General features: G+C 44.8%; 1 protein-coding gene across 13 annotated transcripts in view; it reads left to right on the forward strand.

Annotated features, from left to right (window-relative positions):
* Positions 1 to 990: 990 nt before the first annotated feature.
* RCBTB1 (RCC1 and BTB domain containing protein 1) overlaps positions 991 to 23,364 on the forward strand; it is a 54,476-nt gene continuing 32,102 nt past the window's right edge. For 2 of the 13 annotated variants that reach the window (XM_055426127.2, XM_055426137.2), the window contains exons 1-4: positions 991 to 1,127; positions 18,754 to 18,826; positions 18,938 to 19,107; positions 19,647 to 19,797. In XM_055426127.2, the coding sequence (XP_055282102.2) occupies positions 18,982 to 19,107; positions 19,647 to 19,797 (277 nt within the window). In that variant the 5' untranslated portion in view covers positions 991 to 1,127; positions 18,754 to 18,826; positions 18,938 to 18,981. The other 11 variants (XM_088842747.1, XM_088842745.1, XM_055426130.2 and 8 more) reach the window with 11 other exon arrangements.

The raw sequence follows: 23,364 nt of genomic DNA on the forward strand, positions 1-23,364 counted from the left end.
TGTGGAGCCAGAGAGTTTCCCCAGAGCTGCGCAGTACTTTATAAAGGTGACAGCAGTCTCCATGCTTTCCCATGTGGCGCAGTGGTAAAGAATCCACCTGCCAATGTAGGAGATGCCAGTTTCGGATACCTGGGCGGGGAAGAGTCCCTGGAGAAGGAAATGGCATTCCACTCCAGTATTCTTGCCTGGAAAATTCCATGGACGTGGCGGGGGTGGGATGGGGTCTACAGTCCATGGGGTCATAAAGAGTCCGACAGTCTGAATTACTGAGCATGCACGCGCGCGCACACACCACGGACGTGGCCACAGCGGATGACAGGCTGGATGGAGCAGCAGGTCGCATGCCCACTCCCGGCCTGTTTTTGTTTTTTTTCATTTATAACAAAAATAAATAAAGGGCCATTTGCCGTCTTAGGTCCCTTCCCGTCCTGACAGCCTGCATCCGAGGTACCACTGCCTTCCTTCCATTACCGGGGCCCTGTACCTCCCTCCCGGCTTCCTTCTGATCATGGTGCAGGGGCCACTTTCTCTATTCCTGGGCCTTAGGTGCTTGTCCACCGGGAGGTTAAATGAGAGACGGATGCTTGGGGGGTGCGGGGGAGAGACATCTCTGGCCTTTTGCCCCTGGCAGCATCCCCTAAGTAATGCCCCCGCGGGCAGGCGCGCTTTGGAGAAGGGTTTCCAGCCGAATATGTCCTTCCTAGGCCCCTTTCGGGTGGCTGGACGGCCCCCTCCCCGCGGCCAGTCATCCAGAGCGAGGGCGGCGGGAGCAGCAAGGCAGGACAAAGCCGCCGCGAGCGCCGGCAGTCACCGATCGCGACCGGGACTCCGCGCAGAGCCTGGGGGCCGGCCTCGGGCGGCCACGCGGCTCCTCGCGGAGCCCGGCGCCCGCTGGCCCGGGCCGAGCGCCTCGCCCGGAGCGCGGATGTGCCCGGGGCCGGCGGGCGGCGGGCGGCGGCGTCACGTGAGGCGGCCCGGGCCGCGTGACCCGGCGGCCCGGCCCCCGGCGCCCCCTCCAGCTCCGCCCCTTCGCCCGCCACTCGCCGGAGGTGCTCGGACCCCGACGCCTCCGCGGTCCCGGCGGCTGGGCCTGGAGGGACGGCGCGCGGCCGCGGCTGGCCTCCCAGGTACCGCGGCGGGGCGGGCAGGCTGCGCGCGGGCGGGCGCACGGAGGCCCCTTCCCCTCGCGCCGCCGTCCCCGTGGGCCCGGCCGGCGTGCCCCGCTCCTCCTGCGCGCTCCCCCCGGCGCTGCGGCCGGGCGGGCGCTGGGGCGGCCGGCCCCGCACCGTTAGCGCCTCTGCTCGCTTTTCATCCGAGGAGGAGGAGGCGCAGGGACGGGGTGGGGGAGAAGCTCTGCAAAGTTTTCCCGGCTCCCTCTCTTTTGGGAGCTGCGGAGACGACGTTTGGCTCGGAGCTGAAGTCTGGCACTGTTCTGGGCGCTTGTCTGCGCGAGAGGAGACCTCCCCTCCGACTCTCCCGGTCCTCCCTCGGCCCTTGGCCAAGATCTTCGCATCTGCTCCTAAGCCTCAGTAGGTCGCCATACTCTGCACCGTCTCCCTTTAACCCGCAACACGGAGTCCACCAAAGGGGTTTTATTTAATAGGGACTCGGTCCAGGAGTGCGATGAACCGAGTGAAAAGACATTTCTCTAGTTCTGCCTCGGTTAAGCTGTCTGCTCTATTTAAGATGACCGTCTAGGCACTCTCTATTCTGCTCTTGTAAGTGACTTTTTCTGTTTATTTGCACGTGAGACACTCCGATATCATCTGCTGCAGAACTCTGCATCTGGGGATTACAGTTTTATAAAGCAGTTTCATAACACTTAAAACCCAGATTCATAGTCTTATTTGGTTTTGGCTTATTCTTTTTGGAGGGAGGATTATAGCTCTTGGAGGCAAAAACTGAGTTTCTGAAGCTGGTGTGTGTTGTGTGCTAGAACATGAAAGTATCAAGGTATATAATGCTGAAAGGAATGGGGAACATGATTTGAACCTGACAGCAGTGTGTGGTGTGCTTTAAATTTTAGCAAGTATCTATTTGTAGAGAACACTGGTAAATTTCACCTCTTTGGACTGCCTTCAGGGTTGAATACGTATATTTAGAGTCTGTTAATATGGCAGTTAATCTGTGGAATGGATATCTTTTAATCCATTGTGCAAATACTAGTCCATTTATTAATACTTCTAGGCTAGTCCTTTTTTCCTACCCTGCCGGCATTTCTGTTGAAGAGGAAGGGTATTCATTTTTAAAGAGATTTCTTCTGCAGTGATTTTTATGTGATCCAAACGATCAAGTTCTGAGAACTTCAGAAAGCAGGTAGCCATAGAAATCAATACTATCAAGTTTGCGGCTTAAAAAAAAATTCTTTAAAATTGTTTAAAGAGTTGCCTCTGTGTTCTGTGTCCAACAAAAGCTTGGCTTCATCTTAATAATCAACAGTTCAAACTGGGAAATCCAAGACAGTGTCCTCCTTTATCTGAAAGAGTGGGGAAAATGAAACAGAAGGGAAGTGAAAGACCTTTATTATCATTATTACACTGTTTCTTCTGTGTGTACTGCATTAAACAGTAAGACAGGCATGGAAAAAACAATGTTTGGACCCTCAAGAAATGTCGAGTGCAGTCAGACATTAAAGAAGAATGTGCATCACCTGTAATTTATATCATCTAAAGAGAACAAGTTAATATTTTGGGTGTAAGTCCTTTTAAAAAAAACAAACTTTTTTTCAAGTCTAGTTGCTTTACAGTGTGGTGATAGTTTCTACCATACAGCAGAGTGAATTAGCTATATGTAAACATATATCCCCTTATAAGTTCTGTTTTCGAAACAGGTATACTGGATTGCTTTGTTCAGATAGTGAGATTTTATATTGTAAAAGGTACTGTGATACTCAAATTTAGTCCATTCCTGAGCCTAGAAGAGCCAGTAGCAAGTTTGAGTATTGAAGTACTTCGACAAATCTTTATGATTCTTGAGTTTGGCTAGAAAGAGTTAAAATAGCTGGGGAGACCTTTCTTTATATATATATTTAGTATAGATATGTTTTTAAAAAATGAGATCGTACCCATGCATACGTAATATATTGTAAGTTGTGAAATGACTTCAGGAAAGGATAAATCCCATCTAGGGAAGATTATACTCAGACCATTCCTGAAGTCTGATGGTCTGTCTCCATCCCACAGTCTCAGAAGAGAAGATTCTGCGGCTTTTGTGAGCTCAGCATCCCAAGGGGGAAAAAAGAGTATTTTTTGCCCAAATATTCTTTTTGATGCTTAAGAAAAAGTTTGAGTTTTGGAAATAGATAAAGTCTATACCCTCTCTAGTGCTTCAATCCTGAACTCAAGTGGTATCTTGAAAACATTCAGTAATACTGTCTACAGCTGTGGAAGAGTGTTCCAGGGTTGACTGCCAGCAATTTCTCCCATCCCTCCACTACTGCCCCTCCTCCCCTCAAGAGGTGGAGTCTGTTTCTGCTCCCTCTGAACCTAGGCTTTCCACGTCACTTGCTTTGACCAGTAAATGTGGTGGAAGTGCTGTGTGTCAGTTCTGGACATAGTCCTTAAGAGCCTGGCAGCTTGACCATTTACTCTCTTGGGAGCCTACAGCTGGTATAGAGGCTTGAGCTAGACTTGGTGGAGAAAGACCACCTGAGAGAGTTTATGTGAACAAGGCCTGGCCTGTTACAACCCTGGTTAAGCGCCCAGTGCCTGCGATCCCAGCTGAGCCCACTTCAAACACAGAATTGAGTGAAATAACAAATTGCTGTCGTTTTAAGCCACCGAGTTTTGGGATGGCACGTTACTCAGCAACAGGTAACTGAAACAGCATAGCACCTTGTGCAGTGAAACCCTGGGTATGAATCTGGTTCATATGTAAGGCCGTCCCAAGACGGGCTCCATGAGCACAAGATTGTGGTCAACATACGCAGTGGCATGCGTTAAAGGTAAGTCTCTCAATTAATTACATCTTTACCTCATAGTACATAGGGATGCACTAATTAAGTACAGCTTAATGAAGACTATGGCTATATCTGGGCTTCCCTGGTTGCTCAGCTGGTAAAGAATATGCCTGCAGTGCAGGAGACCCTGGGTTGAGATTCCTGGGTTGGGATGATCCCCTGGAGAAGGGGTAGGCTACCCACTCCAGTATTCTTACCTGGAGAATTCCCATGGACGGAGGAGCCCGGTGGTGTATAGTCCATGGGGTCGAAAAGAGTCGGACACGACTGAGCCACTCAGCACAGCACCTGGCTGGCTATGTCTTGTACTCTCCTAGATGATGGTTAAGTCAAAAGACAGTTTCTTTTGTGGAATTGGTTATTATTTGTATATTTGATTGTTATTATCAGTCTTAACACTTGGTGATAGCAGTGTCTGACATATTTTAGAGGAATTGCCCATTGTTGAGACGTCGGATGTATGGTGTTCCTTGAAGTTTGCCACTTGATGAATGTAGCATCATCATCATGATTGTAGTCCTAAGTGCAGATGTAAGATCTGCTGCAGTGAACACAAGTCTGGGAAGTGCTTTGCTTTAAAGGGTCAAGGAGAGTGAATTGTATGCAAGCTGTCATTTCTAATAAATATGATACAGGACTTCAAAAAACCACTGATGGATTTTTCAGGGGCAGTTCTTACTGCCTTTTTAAAAAATTATTTATTTGGCTATGTAGGTTCTTAGTCTTGGCATACAGGATCTTAGTTGTGGCACGTGGAATTTGTTAATAGTCCCCTGACCAGGGATGGAACCCCAGCCCTCTGCACTGGGATTGGGAAGTCTTAGCCACTGGACCACCAGGGAAGTCCCCTTATTGTCTTCAAATGAAAAAAATCACCTGAGCAGCTTTTCACTCCAATTCTGGTTCAGTTTAAAACAAACAAATCCAAAAAACCCTCTTTGCTGGAGACGAAAATCTCATTGGAGATCAGATGAGTGCTTTTATAGACTTACAGTCTTCACCTCCTGCTGGACTCCGTATAGCGTCTTTCTAGGTTTCCCTAGTCAGTGTTCTCTCCCATCCTCCCTGGTGGCTACTTCAGACTTTTCCACCCCACCTCCCCCTTTTTTTCTTAAAGATTTTTTGATGTAGACCTTTTTCTTTTTTTAAGTCTGTATTGAATTTGTTACAATATTGATTCTGTTTTATGTTTTGGTTTTTTGGCTGTGAGGCATGTGGGATCTTAGGTCCCCGACCAGGGTCAAACCTGTACCCCCTGCATTGGGAGGCGAGGTCTTAAGCACTGGACCTCCAGGGAGGTCCTACCCTTATTTTTTATTGGTTCGCTCCATCTTTTATTGCTACCTCCCCTCTTACTCTCAACAGAAAGCCTTCCCTCTTCGTTCACAGGGAGAATTGATGAAAGAGAATGCCCTCAGATGCAAATCAAACCCACAATGAGATGCCACCTCACACCTACTAGGGTAACCATAATGACACAGACAGACAGTGAGAGGGGGAAACTGGAACCCCCTGCATTGCTGGTGGAACTGAAAAATGCAGACTCTCAGTAGCCAAGAGAAACGATAAAGAAGGAAATTACCTCCAACCTTTTAAATTCCTTTTCATCAGATCATCCTTTGCCTTTCACATGTTCTCAAACCGTTGCAACCTGGCCTTATTCACCCACGGCCTCCCTGAGGCTGCTTCTTACAGGTGCCATTAATCTTTGGTAAATCCACAGACCTTTCTCGGTCCTCAACTTGTTTGGCCTCTCAGCAGCATTCGACCCAGACACTGCCTCCTTTGTGTCGCTAGGCGTCTGTGACACTCTTCTCCTGTTTTTCTTCCTGCTCTGCCTCTTCCTCCCGCCTCTGTCATGAAGCCCTGCTTGTCCCTTTGCTGTTGGAGTTCCTTTGCGTTCTGTCCAAGACCCTCTTCCCTTTCTTAACTCCACACGCTTTTTCCTGAGTGATCTCGTGCCGGATTTCCAAGTCTCCAATCCAGATCTCTTTCTTTTTAAAATTATTATTGTTATTTTTTGAAGTAGAGTCGATCTGCAGTGTTAGTTTCAGTTGCACATCAGAGTGATTTGGTTATACATTTGTGTGCGTATCTGTACAGCTCTCTTTCTTCAGATTTATAAGTCTGTCTACTCTCCATACCCACTTTGATATCCCACAGGTAGCTAAAATGCCCAGAGTAGAATTCCTCATCTCCCCCTGAAACCTGCTGTGTTCTCCTCCATCGTGAGTGGTGGTGAAGCCTCCCTCACTGCCTGAGCCGAGCGTCTGAGTGCGAGCCTCGGCTCTGTCTTTCTCTTGTGTCTCTTCCTCCTCCCATTCAGTCCGCTGCAGAACGCTTCTGAGTCTCTCTGGGTTGTTTTCTCCACTTCTGTTTACCTGGCATAGACTCCCGTTCTTTCTTCCCTGGTTACCGCAGCCACCTTAGGCGCTGGGTGTGTCTCCTCCGTCATCCGCATCTATTCTCTGCATTCTGTCGAAGTTTCCTTCACAGACACACATCTGATCATGCCGCTTCCATGCTTAAGTTCCTTTGGTGTTACTTAAGTTACTTGTTGCTCTTTGGATAGACTAAGCTTTTTGGCCCCCCTATGCGAAGAGCCGACTCATTGGAAAAGATGCTGAAGCCTGGAAAGATTGAGGGCAGGAAGAGAAGGGGATGACAGAGGATGAGATGGTTGGGTGGCATCACCGAATCGATGGATATGAGTTCAAGCAAGCTCTGGGAGATGGTGAAGGCAGGGAAGCCTGGCCTGCTGCAGTCCATGGGGTCGCAAAGAGTCGGACACGACTGAGTGACTGAATAGCAATGAGCTTTTTGCAACAAGCATGGGCATGCTGTGGTTAGCATCTATTTCTGTGCCTCGAAACCGCCTCCCCACTGCCCTGATTACATGAAGTTCTGCTGGTGGCGAGATTGGCTCTGTGTCTTGCTTACCTAGAGGACATCCAGTAAACACTTACAGAGTGAATATAGTGTGCTTCTGCCCATTCATTGCTGGAATTGTAGTTTGGCTTTAGGCTATCACAGGGCACAGGGATACTCTTCATGAAGTGAAGAGTAGTAGGTGAAATCATTTTAGAGATGTCCCTGGAGGAGAGGTTCATGACACCAGAAATAGATTTGAACTTGGGCCCATCCATTTCTTTAACTATTCACTTGTCTATTTTTATGCAGCCTATTTTGTTAAATCTGCATGCTTGAGGCAACAAAGAATAGACGCATAGAAAAAAATTAATTGTAGTCATGGAGATTTCTGGTTTCCTTTTGAAAATAAAAGTATGTCGTAAAAGCAGCATAGCGTCACAGCCCTGCGCATTATCCTCTTTGGTTGCCAGCGCTATGTCCACTTGGCTCGTTTGCTTTGCTAACCTGAGCATGTGGCTCCTGTAAAATGATTTCTTCACTTAAACGATGAATGGGCCGTCAGATTCCCAGGTGTCCTAGAGTTGCCTCAAGCTTCTGTGCAATGACATGAATGCAGCCTCTTGGAGGATGAGGCTTTAGAATCGCTTCCTGAGGCCATTATTACACATTGAACTTCAAATCAAGTGACCTGTTGGTGGGTGAGAAGTAACAGCTGTCTTCTTCAATGAGTAATGGACTTGAATGAAGCTGATGAGGCCAAAGGGAATCGCAGTTAAGTGTTAGGAAATTGTAAGAGAGCAGTCATGCGGCCTTTTAATGAAGGTAGGAGGATTACCTTGTCAACTGCACAGAGGCGTCTTGATGAGGGATGGCAGAAACTCCTTTGGCAAACACTTCATTCTTGGGGTCCCATAGTCTTTGTGGAATTTGTCAAGTATTCGGGGCATTCTTGCTTACTCTTTCATTCTTGAGTGAGTGAGAGTCACTCAGTCGTGTCCGACTCTTTGCCACCCCATGGACTGTAACCCACCAGGCTCCTCTGTCCATGGGCTTTCCCAGCCAAGGGTACTGGAGTGGGTTGCCATTTGTCTGCAGTTGTCACTCTTGCCTTACAGTAATACTGCAGGAAAGAGAATGAACGGCACTTGTTCCAGCTGTTTCAGCATCAGTGTCTCAGCCCGTCTGTGAAACTTTGCTGCTCTGCAAGACTTATCTCAGAGAATAGATGAAATAGTTTTAAAGTGTATTTTTTAAAAGGGTGAAGTAGTAAAAAGAATACGAATTTATTATTTTATAATTGTGTTTAATTTCTTATTATTTTGACTTGAATGTTTTAGCCAGTGCCCTTTCTTCCCTAGGATCAAGGCACCTGGGGAAGGTAGTTATTAATGTTTCTTATGTGTATTATCTTGTTGTATAAGGGTTCTGTGTGCAAGTAAATTTGTGAAAATCTGGGTTAAATGATCTTAAGTAACCTTTCTTTTTCACAGTAGTGAAGGATATTTACCAGTTTTCATCAATTAATAGCCAGACAAAAAAAATTAAAGATCATTACAATTGCACGCCATGATGGAAACATGATTAACCTAACAGTATAAAATAATTACGTAACAAAAGTGTTTTTTTATTTAAAAGATTTTTGAGCTCATTCTCTGGACCTGGGAAATACATTTGATGTCGAGATCAGTGTTGTAGCATCTGCTGGGTCTCAAAAAGCTCATCAGAATAAGTGCGGAAGAAAATAGTAAGAGTAACATGTGGCTCTTCTGTAACTTCAGAGGTTTTTTGAATTGCTTGTGTTGTAGCATAGATACAAGACACAGCAAGTTATAAAATGGTGCTTTAGAAAAGTTTACACCGAACCCTAGAATTGCTGTTTGAAAGTCTTCCTAGAATTGAAATATAATGTACTCAAAAATGGGGGAAGATGGCCACGCCCTAAATCTTTTGTGTTCAAATGGGAACTTACACTAGTGACAAAAAGAGGCTATAAAAAAACACTTGTTCCTGCAGGAAGCCTGGATGAGCTTCCCTGAGGAAATGCTTTCATTTTGTCCTATGCTGGAGAGAATTTGACTTCTGGAACTTCATATAACTGGTTTCCAGGATGTAAAAAAAACACGTTTTTCATATAATTAAAACTGTCTCACACATAATTTTCCCCATTTACAGGCGTCACCTGGCCTGTGTGTTGGCGTGTTTGTCTCATTGCTGACTAAGTTATTCCACTGTGTTTGCATTTTAGTTTTCCACTTACTAGATTGACTTTCTGTTAGTCCTAAAGTTTCTCAGAGGCAGGGGTCATGATTGGATTGCTTTATGATTTTCCCCAGCGTTATTGGTATGTGGGGTCAGAAGAATGGCTATATATTATCATTTAGTTGAGATTATCAGATGGTAGTACTTTCTTGTGAGATATCGTAGACTTTATCAGTAGCTCATTAACTATAAATAAAGCCCTATGTTAAGATGGCCTAGCAACTAAACTGATCATTAGAATCATCCCCCATCCAGTTTATGGAAATAAGAGAAACCTTTACTAGGGATCTGCAGTTTATATATAAGTGCTGTAAAGTTTTTTTAATTAAAAACTAATTTTTCGTATTTGCCATGACTGTTTCTGGATGTCGTCTAAACCTGGCCATGGCTGGTATGCTGAGGAACACATAGGCCATTTTAGATGGATTGTTCCAACACTCAGAGTCCTTCCTGTTTCCTGTGAGGATATCAGCTTCCGTGATAAAGAGTGATACAGTCTCACCTCATGCCCCGAGGATGACACCAGCCGGAGGAGTCAGAGTCTTGGAGCTAACCAGTTCTGCTGGGTGTCTCACTCTGTTATAACCTCTTTTCCTTCTCAAGCTTTCGGGGGAGCAGAAGCCGGGTTGGGGGACATCCGTCTCTCTTGTGCCAAATACATCTGGGTAGAGTTCAGGGGTTGAGGGCTTTGTGGAAGCCAAGGGCTGGCTTACAAGGCAACCCTAAATTTCTGGTATTGTTTAGTAGTGAGACCATTATTTCATCAGAAACTTTAAGTATGAACGTTTTCCTGTATTATTTTCCTCCATTTCCTGTTTTTTTTTTTAAAAAAACTCTAAATATTTTCAAATATATTTTTGCTAGATCAGTAAAACAACACCTGCCCTGCACCCTCCCTTAACACTGGGTTCTTAGGGGAAAGGAAAACAGACATGCTCTTGGGGGGATCAGAAGATTGGCTGCTGCATACTCCTCAGTCTCCGGTTCTAATGCAGGATTCTATAATTGGAAGGTCTGTGTCTGTCCTCTTGATTGAATTTGCTTTCAGAGCGTACAATGAAACACCCTTTTCTTGCCCATGCCACCAACTCTGAGGGACAGTGCCAGTTGCTAGGAAAAGCCAGCCAGGGACTGTGATACAGATCTGTGATACTAGTGCATGCAGAGTCAGTCTGTGGCAACACAGGATGTATATTCATTTTTCTTAGGATGTATTTTCTAGTGGCAGAGATAATACAGAGATCTGAGTGGGTTGGCACATTATCCTTTGAGAGTGTGAAAGTGAAAGTCGCTTAGTTGTGTCCGATTCTTTGTGACCCCAGGGACTAACTATACAGTCCTTGGAATTCTCCAGGCCAGAATACTGCAGTGGGCAGCCTTTCCCTTCTCCAGGGGATCTTCCCAACCCACGGATCAAACCCAGGTCTTCCGCATGCAGGCGGATTCTTTACCAGCTGAAGCATAAAGGAAGTCCTTGAGAGGGTTAAACTCTTTTCTAATCTCTGCTTCCATTTATCTTTTTTGTTCTTTCATGCTTATTTTATATCTGTATAGCCAAAAAAACACATTGATTCACCTATTAATGTACAATGAATGATAATTGATTCTGAACGCATCAGTGCTGTTTATAAGAAAGTATTTCCTAAATAATGGCTAAAAATAATGTTGCAAAAAAAAAATCACTATCTTGTTGAACTTCAGGAGTAACTGTTTAGCGTAACGGGCATGCTAATTACACCTCATTCTTTATGATTATCGATCAAGTCCTGGAAGGACCTGTTCATCATAGCAATTAGTTTGGTCTAGTTTGAATTGCTGTATGTACTGGAAAGTTCTAAGAAGGTTATATTTCTTTTATGAGTAGAAATGTTCCATTCAGAATTTCCCTAATCTGAGCTTGCCTTCCCAAGACAGAATTATGACTATTCTTTTCCTAAATTATATTTTAGTTCTGAAACTCTTCTACATTTAACTTTTAAAAATACACGCTTGAGTTTATTAATACAGGCTTGATAGAAGCCCGTGGGACCTTTCTTTGATTTTTAAAAATTGTGGTTAAAATATGCATAACATTAAGTTTACCATTTTAAAACCATTTCTGAGTATACAGTTTCATGACATTTAAGTCCATTCACACGGTTCTGCCAGTGTCACCACTCTCAGTCTCCAGAATTTTCTCGTCATCTCTTCTGAAGTTCTGTATCCTATTTACTAACTCCCGTACCCACCTCCCCAGGCCCTGGCAGCCTCTTTCTGCTTTCTGTCTCTGAGTTTGAGTACTCTAGGTGTCTCATGTAAGTGGACACATATAATATTTATTCTTTTGTGTCTAGCATGTTTTACTTAGCATAATGTCTTAAGGGTTCATCCTTATTGTGGGTTAGTATTTCATTTCAAGGCTGCATAACATTCCATTGTATCCATGTTTATTCATTCCAGTGGATACATATTTTGTCTGTCCGTTCAGCTGTTGATAGACATTTGAATGTTCCACCTTTTGGCTGTTGTAAATAATGTTGCTTTGAACATTAGTGTACAGCTGCCTGAGACCCTGCTTTCAAATCTTTGTGATATACACTAGAAGTGGGTTGCTAAATCATCTGGTAATTCTGTGTTTGAGTTTTTGAGGAAGTTCCATAATGTTTTCCATGTTGGCTGTTCAGTTCAGTCGCTCATTAGTGTCTGACTCTGTGACCCTGTGGGCGCAGCAACCGGGCCTCCCTGTCCATCACCAGCTCCTGGAGCGTACTCAGACTCACGTTGGCTGTACCATTTCACATTCACACCTTCTACACTTAAGTTTATGTTAAAAATTCATTTTACAGATTTGCCAGAAGCATTCTGTCTCCCTAGGTAGTGAATTGAAGGTACAAATACCTCTTAAAACTTGTAACAGATTAGGAGGATAAACATAGTTAAGATAACTAAACTTTTGTTTTCATTTAAAATGCTTGTTTATTTTTGATCACAAAATAGGTATTATAGAAATTTGGAATATAATTAAGCAAAAAAAGAAAAAAATCACCTCTATCTTTCCAGAGAAGTACGTTATACATGATACTTAAAAAATTGTATTCCTCTTCGGTATACATTATACTTAAAATTGCATTCACATAGTACATGTTGTTTTATTGCATGCCTAAGTCTTCCAGAATACTTTTGGTTTTTGTGGGTTTCTTGGTTGGTTTTTGTTTTCCTCTCGGGAGTAAGCACATGGTTTAACTTTTTGTTGGCATCTTCCCTTGCAGTGCACGCTGACATAGGACGGGAAAGCACTGGACTGTCCGCCTTAAGATACCTGTTTGTCATGGTTGCTGTTCAGGCACTAAGTTGTGTCCAACTCTTTTGAGACCTCATGGACTGCAGCACGCCAGGCTCCTCCATTGTCCCAGAGTGTGCTCAGATTCATGTCCATTGAGTCAGTGATACTATCTAACCATCTCATCCTGTTGTCCCCTTCTCCTCCTGCCTTCAGTCTTTCCCGGCATCAGGGTCTTTTCCAATGAGTCAGTTCTTCGCATCAGGTGGCCAAAGTATTGGCACTTCAGCATCAGTCCTTCCAATGAATATTCAGGGTTGATTTCCTTTAGGATTGACTGGTTTGCTCTCCTTGCAGTCCAAGGGTCTCAAGAATCTTCTCCAGCACCACAGTTCGAAAGCATCAGTTCTTCAGTGCTCAGCCTTCTTTATGGTCCAACTCTCACATCTGTACATGATTACTGGAAAAACGATAGCTTTGACTAGATGAACCTTTGTCAGCAAAGTGATATTTTTGCTTTTTAATATGCTGTCTAGGTTTGTCATAGACAAAGAGGAGGTAATGGCAACCCACTCCAGTATTCTTGCCTGGAGAATCCCATGGACAGTATGAAAATGCAGAAAAGACAGCCTGGTTAATCACTGCTGAATACTTACCGAGGTATGTACCTGTCCAGGGTGGCTCAGGTTGAGTGGACCTAGTGAACCTGACAGGTGTGAAGATTCTTTCCTATTAGTTACACATCTTCAGTACATGCATTGGTAGAATAACTTCACAGGTTGCTATTTGAAGCATTTAATTTGTTTTTTAAAACTCTGGAGTGATGATTTAAGTGAAACATAGTTGAACTATATTTATGTTCCTCTGCAGTGAAATCATACAGTTAGATAAAAACTGTTAATCCCTCTACTTCACATTTAGGCACAGTTAGTAGATGTCATAGGACATCAGCATTGTCCCAGCTAATTCCACTCTTCCTGTGATGGATCCTTGTATTTCCCAGTCATTGAAAGTCACAGGGTTCTTCAGTCTGATAAATGCAGGGGTGCTAAGTTGCTTCAGTCTTGTCTGACTCTTTGCAGCCCTATGGATTGTAGCCCATCAGGTTCCTCTGTCCATGGGATTCTCCAGGCAAGAATACTGGAGTGGTTTGCCATGCCCTCCTCCAGGGGATCTTCTGACCCAGGGATCGAACCCACGTCTCTTAGTCTCCTGCATTGGCAGGCAGGTTCTTTACCACTAGCACCACCTGGTATGTCTGATACAGATTTCAAAAAAGGTTAATTTTTAGTGATTCTGCCTGCTTTGGCTTTTTGGATTAGGACATTATAATTTTGTGATAGGGGGTGGAATGTTAAGTCTTTGAAGTTGATAGAATTACGCGTCTTAGTATGAGTTTCTTAATAACCAGCAAAGATACCACTGCCCCCAGGAAGAAGAGTGATTAAATGTCTCACCACAGTAATCTAACTAATGATGATGGTGGTCATTCTGAGCTAATCAGAAAATTCTGGTGGTATTTACATTTGCATTGTGCTGCCACAGTGAAGACACATCATGAGCCCAAGCTCAGAACTCATTTGTGTCATGGGCAGCACAGGACAAGTCCTGGGTTTTGATAGCTCCACAGAGCTCTTAGAGAACCTTGTTTCGGTTCTGAAGATTCCCTGTTCATGTTATCAGTTGGCCAGGTTGAGTCTAGTCTAATGAAGACCCACTCCATGCCTTAGTCTACAACCCAAGGGTATACTTTGTGTCACATGCTCTTGTGACCTCTCTGAGGATGAAGGACACATGTAGTCTTCAGGGCCTGCCTTCTCAGTGGTTTTTGGGAGAATGAAGGTACCAATGACATTCCCAAGGTTTAATCAGGTAAATCCAGACAGAGGTGTTTTGGGGAATGGATTTTTTTTTTGGGGGGGCGGTAAATTTCTTTTATATTTGAGGCATTTTGAAAAGATGCTGGTGTACATGTCTGAGACAAGGTAAAGTCAGAAGGAAGCCGTGTTGGGAGCAGTTCAGCCTTTGAAGGACTGATGTTCTCTGTAAGAAGAGTCTCAGGAGTGGGGGTTGAATCCTGACTGCCCTGTGACCTGGGGAAGTCATTTCACCTTTCACCTCTTTAATTACCTGGTAAGCGTGGATTATGGCCTCTTCCTTGCGAGGATATTGTGAAGATTAAATGGAATAATGTATGCGAAGCTACCAACAGAGAGCAGGTCTCGATCCTTACTGGTTTCTGACTTCCTGCTCGTCCTGGTTTCATTACCAGGAGTAAATTGCTTGCTTGGCTGGTGTCACTGCCTTTGTTTTCTCACGTGTTCAGAAATCCCTGGAGCTTATTCTTTGCTTCTTGAACTGTAGATTTTTGCAGAGCAGCTTTTTGGAAAACCCAGGCTCAGAAAGGTTATCACATCCCATGGATTGATTAAAAGTAAACCTGGGACTAAAACCCAGGCCTCAGGACTCCAGTCCTTTCCACCAGACCAGGGTTATTGGTCATGCTTTCTGCTTTTCTGAGGAGTGTGGGCATGGAAGATATATGCTTTGACTTTTTTATTGACTCTCAAGTTACCAGCATTTGGAGCAGTATCTCATAAAGCGTCAAGTAATTTAGCATGCATAAACTCAGTTCGTATAATAAGCTATCATTATGCACGTTAGCTTGATTTTTTTTTTTTTTAAAGCAGATTACCAAACCCTTAGGGCAGAGCTGCCTGTAAACTGATTAATGACTTCAGAATAATTGCACTGCTGTCAGGAAAGTGTATGACTTTGAATGGTAATATCCTTTTGTGTTATAATTTTAAAGGTGGTAAATCATATTTTTGGCTGATATAATTATTCCCCCCATTTAAAATGTAATTGTATATTACCATAAAGTATTAAATTTTGACACAGTTTGATATAGGCTTTGATTTAGTTCGTATTCTAGAAGAATAGTGTCTGGATTTTCTTGGAATTTATGTACCTGCTTGAAGATATCCACACTGTTTCATTTCTTGTGTTTTTCTCCTCTTGTTTTGTAAGAGGCGCAAGGCAGACCATTTGGGGGGGCATCTTTTCTGTTACTTCTAAAAGCCTTTAAGACTGTCTTCTTAGCATGCAAAGAACACTTCTAAATCAGGAACTAAGAAAAGAATGACAGTCCAGTAGAAAAAATAGTGACTTTATGTAATAGGTTGACACCTGGTCTCTTAATCATATGAGACCAAGAGGTGAAGGGTGCACACGCTGGCTCCGGGTGGCATGACTTCAGGTCCCGAATCTTCCACTTACTAGTTTGAGCAAACTCTTGAAATCCATTTGTCTCCATTTCCTTGTCTGTCAAGTGAGGATTAAATGAATTAATAAATGTAAAATAACTTGGGATAGTATTTGGCACACAATACCCAAGAAGTGTTACCTGTTGCTATGATTGTGATTATTTAAAAAAAAAATTATCCCAACCTCACTCATCCTAAGAGAAATTCAAGTTTAAACAAAACTGAGACACGTGAAAAATATACCGTGAGCAAGGGTGCAGGTGAAGGGTGGTGCCGTACGTGCACGATTCTTTTATCTTAATATATTGGTACTGCTAGCAGAGGACAATTTAAAATAGCTGACAAAAGTAAAAGAGCTATTAGATTTTGACCCTGCTATTCCACTTTTAGGAATCTATCTTCAGTTCAGTTCGGTCGCTCAGTTGTGTCCGACTCTCTTGCGACCCCATGAATCACAGCACGCCAGGCCTCCCTGTCCATCACCAACTCCCGGAGTTCACTCAGACTCATGTCCACAGAGTTGGTGATGCCATCCAGCCATCTCGTCCTCTGTCATCCCCTTCTCCTCCCGCCCACAACCTTTCCCAGCATCAGAGTCTTTTCCAGTGAGTCAACTCGTCGCATGAGGTGGCCAAAGTATTGGAGTTTCAGCTTTAGCATCAGTCCTTCCAATGAACACCCAGGATTGATCTCCTTTAGAATGGACTGGTTGGATCTCCTTGCAGTCCAAGGGACTCTCAAGAGTCTTCTCCAACACCACAGTTCAAAAGCATCCATTCTTCGGTGCTCAGCTTTCTTCACAGTCCAACTCTCACATTCATACATGACCACGGGAAAAACCATAGCCTTGACTAGACAGACCTTGGTTGGCAAAGTAATGTCTCTGCTTTTTAATATGCTAACTGGCAACCCACTCCAGTGTTCTTGCCTGGAGAATCCCAGGGACGGGGGAGCCTGGTGGGCTTCCGTCTATGGGGTCACACAGAGTCGGACACGACTGAAGTGACTTAGCAGCAGCAGCAGCAGCAGTTTGGTCATAAAACTTTCCTTCCAAGGAGTAAGCGTCTTTTAATTTCCTGGCTGCAGTCAGCATCTGCAGTGATTTTGGAGCCCAAAAAAATAAAGTCTGACACTGTTTCCACTGTTTTTCCATCTATTTCCCATGAAGTGATGGGACCAGATGCCATGATCTTTGTTTTCTGAATGTTGAGCTTCAAGCCAAACTTTTCACTCCCATCTTTCACTTTTCATCAAGAGGCTTTTGAGTTCCTCTTCACTTTCTGCCATAAGGGTGGTGTCATCTGCATATCTGAGGTTATTGATAATTCTCCCGGCAATCTTGATTCCAGCTTGTGCTTCTTCCAGCCCAGTGTTCCTCATGATGTACTCTGCATATAAGTTAAATAAGCAAGGTGACAATATACAGCCTTGACGCACTCCTTTTCCTATTTGGAACCGGTCTGTGAATTTATCTTAGAAACTTATATTAAAAAGACATGTATGTATGCAAGCAGTAGTTTCAGTGTTGTTCATGTTAGCAACAGACTGGTAGTGGCTTATCTGTTTCTGGTGGGAGACATTTAAATTGTTAAATTCATATAATGAAATGTGCTGTGGAACCACTGAGGAGGGACGAGGTACGTGTGTTAATGACTCCAAAGGGGAAGGGGAAGCTTTCACCCCCACACCTGCCATGTGAGTCTGCACTGTCTCTGGAAGGAATTAGAATCAACTGTGGTAGCGGTTGCCTTTGAAGAGAGGGTCAGGGAGGGACGGTAGGGAGGCCTATTTTCCTGTATCCTTTTGTACCATCTGAAACAGAAAAGTGTTAACATGCCTAAGTGTTAGCTTTTCCCCTCCCTGAAGTCCTTTATGTGCTCCCACCATCACACACACACAGATGTGTGTGTGCATGTACGTAAACCCTCATGCACACTTTTCAGAACATTCAAATGTTAGTCCAGGGGTCCGGCTATGCAGTGATAAGAACCAGCCTGTGCTGGTGGTGGTTAGTGCTTACTGAATATGCACTGTGATCCTTGAGGCGTTGCAAGCATCTTACCCTTCTCATCCCAGCAGGTGCTGATGAGAAAAACCTCCCTGGGTGGTGGAAACTGAGGCCCTGGCTAAGTACGCCCAAGACCCAGGGCTCTCCTATAGTTGCCGGCAGAGGTCCTGGGGCCAAAAAGACCTTGACTCGTGTGTCTGTTTTTAGAGATCTGCGAGGAGAGTGAGTTTGAAGGACCATCAGAAGTTCTGTGCCTCATTAGGAAACCCTGGATGTGTCTGTCAACTCTTTGATTCTATTTCAGTTTCCAGAGGTGAGAGCCAGAATGGAAACTCGCGTGGCTTGATAGATTTTTGTGCTTCGTGCAGCCCCCTGGAATTTCTAGAAATACTTTTGAACCCTCAGAGAATTGGAGCTATGACCAAGATTCTTTGTGTGCAACTTCTTGAACAGATCAAATGTAGAGTTTTATGGAAATTGGTACATTTCTCTACCTTGTATAGGATGCTCTTTAAGCTGATTGCTACTTGCCTGAAGGCTGTAGTTATCAACCCTGACACCATGATGAAGGTGAATTGGCTTATCCTTGTGCGTGTGAAATGCAATGTGGTCTGTATATATGTAGAAAAGGTATTCATATAAATTACGCATTGAATATGGTACTTTCTTTTATGGTTTCATCCAGTAAATCTTAGGCTACTGCTTCTTAATATTTTTGCCACTCCAGGCTGTTGAGGGATGTTCCATTTCTATCAGTAAACAGTGGCTCATTGGGGCAGTGATTTTTCTACAAGGGACCCAGGGGTCGTTTAGGGTATCCTGGGGGCAGTAGTGGAGAGTGGGAAGGTAGAGATAAATTATTCTAATTTTTATAACACACACACACACACACTCTCCTAGTTGAGATGAGAATTAACTCTCTTAGACAAATGAATATTGTAACCTTTAACTTTATCTCATTACCCTGGAGGCAGAAATACCTGAGGAGACCTTGATTTCACTAGTTGGCATGTCTTATTTCCATTTATGTGCTGTCAGATTGCACATAAAACATGTTCATGACCAATGAGCCCTGACTTGTAAGCAGGCACGACAGACATCTGGTTCTAGCCAGTGGTTCTTCTCGTTACAGGAAAAGGCACAACTTTGAAGGTGGAGGGATTGGACGCGGTGCTGGGGAACGTGAGCCATCCATTTAACCAAAAGTAGGTGGTTTATTCCGAATCAGCTTCTGTTTCTTCTTTATCAATGTGGTCTTTTTCTGTTTCAGTGAGTGGCTGCTTAATCTCTTCTGGAACCTTCTTTGTTTGTTACAGCAGAGATGTCGGCTCCTTTGTAGGAATTACTTGAAGCCAGAGTCATGGTGGACGTGGGAAAGTGGCCCATCTTCACTCTGCTGTCGCCTCAGGAGATCGCGTCCATCCGGAAAGCTTGCGTCTTCGGCACCTCGGCCAATGAAGCGCTCTACGTCACTGACAGCGATGAGGTGGGCCTGGCCCAAACCCCAGGGCTTCCTTCTAGGGCTTTCCGGGAGGTTGAGTCTGCCGTGTGCAGACTGAGGAAAAAGGAGCGCAGAGGGAGAACCTGAAATCCAAGAAGGTGGTGCGTCTTTGGTGTCACCTGTCTTTTCCTTCAGCTTCTCGGTTTAATACCCCTCATCCCTGCTGCCCTTCGAGTTTCACTGTTGTCGCTCAGCAGCTTAGTCACGTCCGACCCCCTGGACTGCCGCACGCCGGGCTTCCCTGTCCTTCACCATCTCACGGAGTTTGCTCACACTTAGCTCTGTTGAGTCGGTGATGCCAACCAACCATTGAGTCTCACGGTACAGCCAAATATTATAAAACCTAAGTAGGCAGCAGAGGTTGAATTTGAACAGCCGTGTCAGTCTCTACCTGTCTGCTGAGCGGCCAGGCTGAGCTGACGCGCGTCTTATGTTCCGGGTGGAGAAGGGAGCCTTTGTGTAGCTGTTGCTACACTGAGGCCACTGTAGGCCAAGTGACTCAGACAGAACTGTTTGTCTCCCAGGTCTTTGTATTTGGACTGAACTACAGTAACTGCCTAGGAACTGGAGACAACCAGAGTACACTTGTACCCAAAAAGCTGGAAGCCTTATGTGGAAAGAAGATTAAGAGTCTTAGTTATGGGAGTGGACCCCATGTTCTTCTCAGCACCGAAGGTAAAGTGGCAACAAGCTCAGCTGCTTCTGTTTGTGGGAAATCGAGCGGTTAATTCTAAGCTACGAGGAGGTAGGGCTGTGCCACATACTGAGTTTCGAATGATTTGTTTCTTAATTTCTGAGCGGACGTACATAAAGCAGGTGAAAGTTACTAAACACTTCAGGCTCCCCTTGGAACAGCCGTCGGATGACTTTCATTTTAAGCAAACTTCTGAGGTTTTAGGCGACTTCTGTAAAGTTGCGGAAATTGAATCGCAGCAGACGAAGTAAGTGGTCCTTCAGCCCAGTTTTTCAGTGAGTTTTGTTGTAGCGTGGTAACATCCAGGTTTTACCTGGTGTGTTTTTAAAAACACTGGTGATACTGGTTTTGCTTTACTAGTGTCATTTCTGTATCTTGAATTCAGGAAGTCTCAGTTCATTTCCTGGCGTTCATGTGACCGTCATATAGAAAAAAGCTTGGGTAGATTCTTTCTGCCTCCCCGAGATCACCAGAGAGGCCTCTGCGTTCTTCCCAGGCTGTTGTTCTGCACCGTGGGCCCCCGATCTCCCTGAGTCTGTCGTGCATAACCCGGCTTCTTCCCTTCACGTTTTAGGCACACGAGTTCTTGCTCTCTAGCTTTCTGTTGGGTAAACTGCAGGGTGCACGTGGGAGCGTTTGTGTCTCTGTCTTTCTGTCTCTGGTCTGGGGAGTCACGGCTTCCTTGGATGTAACCACCTGTCTTAGTATTGAGCTTTTTAGTTGCCTTTGACTCCCACTGGAATCCAGCCGGGTTCTCGGCATCTTCCTCAGGCTGTGAGGTCCAAATGTGAGCATGACTGTCTAGTAAGAGTGTAACTGGCGTAGAGCATAATGAGGTGATTATTCCGCCTCTGAGTTGTATGATCCTGCCTTCTGGCATCACATGGACCCGTTCAAGCAGCTGCTTCTTTGCTGGCTGGCTCAGCTTGTCATCTATTGTGACCTAATGGTTTAATGTTTTCCTAACGCATTAATTTTTTAACGCAGCGGTTGACTTCCTGCCATAAAGTACTGAAGCGGGTTTGTTTTTTTTTTTTGTCATGAGCGAACATATTAAAACATATGCATGACCTTGGGAGACTTAGCTTTTGGAATTATTTTTGGAGTTCGGATCCTGCAGTTTTAAATATGTTGAGTGTTATAATTAAGATATAAATAAGCAGAAAGCACAAATATAAGTAACTGATTTTCTTGTGGGAGTAGTCTTCTTTTTGTTTTTAATTCAGTTTTGATTGTTATAATATGTTTTACGTAACATATATCATAGGTGATATATAGCATGTTTAATGTATGTATAATATATACATTTGTGTGTATTTTGTTTCAAGTAGTCATAGAGTTCAAAAACAATTTAACACTTTAAACCATCAGTGTATGACTTTTAGTAAAAACCAGCACTCGGTTTCATCCGTCCTTACTCTTAAAAACCACTCCTTTTTAACTGTTTTTTTCTGACTTTTAATCTCATGTTTTTACATTAATATGCTTATGCTGTTGGTTTTGAATTTTAGACCTTATCCTTGGACTTTTTGTAACAGCAGATGGAATTAGCCCTCTTTCTGATTAGCCTGATTAGCCTTCCCTCTGCTTATCCTGTCAGTGTAGTGATGTCAGTGGCACCCCACTCCAGTACTCTTGCCTGGAAAATCCCATGGATGGAGGAGCCTGGAAGGCTTCAGTCCATGGGGTCGCTGAGGGTCAGACACAACTGAGCGACTTCACTTTTACTTTTCACTCTCATGCATTGGAGAAGGAAATGGCGACCCACTCCAGTATTCTTGCCTGGAGAATCCCAGGGACGGGGGAGCCTGGTTGGCTGCCATGTATGGGGTCGCACAGAGTCAGACATGACTGAGGTGACTTAGCAGCATAGTGATGTCACCACGTCGCCATGTGCAGTTTTCACATTCCCAGGACTCGAAAAGCATTATTCATAGCTGAGCCATTCTCCTTTCTTACACAGCTGTTTGCTTCCCTGGGCTTACTTTTCTCCCCATCTGTCATTAATGTGAGCTGGAGCTCCCGCTGTATCGCAGTGTTGCTTCTGGGCACCTCTGAACCCATCAGGCCGCTCCAGGTCACCCTGTCCCCCGGCTCCAGCCTGACTGGTCACTCCAAGCTGCTGCACACCTGTTGTCCTGGATCTTCATTTCACCATCATCCTCGGAAGTCCCTTCACCTTTGTCCTTTCTGAATCGCCTACGTTTTGGGTCCTGTGTCTTCCTCCTTGGATTATACCCTCATGTGGGTGCGACACATTTTCTAGTATCTTCCCAAGAAAGGGATATGAGAGAAGTCTTTGAGACACCGTCTTAAAATGCCTTTATCTTCCCCAGGCAATTGATCCGTGACTTGTCTACACAAAAAAAGACTAAACAACAAGAAAACAGCATTTTCCATTCCAATCCTTTAATAGTATTTTGAGCACTTGCCTCTACTACCTCGTAGGCAGAGCTCAGTCCATAGTAAGGGTCTCTTCCTAGTAGGACCCATTTATAGCCCCCGAGGCCACTGGCGTTGTTCCAGTGTAATCCCCTTGCCAGCTCTGTGTGGGGCATTTTCCCCATAGCCCTGCAGTCTCTCTTGTTGACAGAATGGTTCTTGTGCCTGCATTTTGTGCCTCTCAGGGTGCAAGAGGAAGATGTCTAGATCCAACCTGTCTCTGCATCGCTGCAGCCCCCCACACCCACTCATTTCATGGATCCGGGAGGCCACTCCAAGAGAGTGCACCAGACGGTCACTTGGTGGTTCTCATCACCTTCTTGTGATGGGCGTGGACACGTCATACTTTAATGCGCCTCTTTAATTCCCAGAGTGATGGCATAGGGCCATGTCCCATGTGGGCATCCCTTTTCCAGTTGTTTCCATTGCCCATCCACCTGACCACACAGCCAGGCCATTGGCTGTAGCCAGTGAGTTGGTAAAGACCCAACCACAGGGGCTTTTCTGATTGCTCAGTTCTTGTGTCGCTGCTGGGAAAACAGCCTGCAGTTCAGCCACTGAGCTGATTGTTCTTGCCTCCTTCAGTCAGTCTTGCCATCCACTGGTTTTAATGTGGCCACTTTCCAAATGGGAGCGTGTCCATTTGCCTTGGAACTGTGTCTGTAAGGCCAGCAGCTCTTGGTTGCTCGGTTAGAGCTTCACAGGGCACATCCGTAAGGCAGTGGGTTCTAGCAGCTTCTCAACCGGCTCCAGAGTTGGTCCTCAATGAACAGAGGCTGCCTGCTTCATGATACAGCAGGCACCTCCCCACCTTACCCCAGCAGCACACCCCCTGGGTAAAACATTTCTGTTTTATTATGAAACCCTCTGGGCACTGCCTTCCTGACTAGAGTGCTTCTCCAACACCACCCAAGATGTTGTGGGTATCTCAAGTTTCATGACTATTTTATGTCCTTCAGTCATTGAGGGAATCTCAGTTACCGCCCAGGCTGCTGATTTCCTCTCAAATGGTGAGCAGCATCTGGGAAATTTCTGGTCTGAAATCCCAGTGGTCACTGCTGGGAGGTGCTCCAGGTTGGCTGTAAGCTTCTGGTGCAGAGTGCAGG

The sequence above is a fragment of the Moschus berezovskii genome, chromosome 13 (genome assembly GCF_049115385.1).
Source record: "Moschus berezovskii isolate FMDL1 chromosome 13, NW_MosBer_1.0, whole genome shotgun sequence".
Lineage (NCBI taxonomy): Eukaryota > Metazoa > Chordata > Mammalia > Artiodactyla > Moschidae > Moschus > Moschus berezovskii.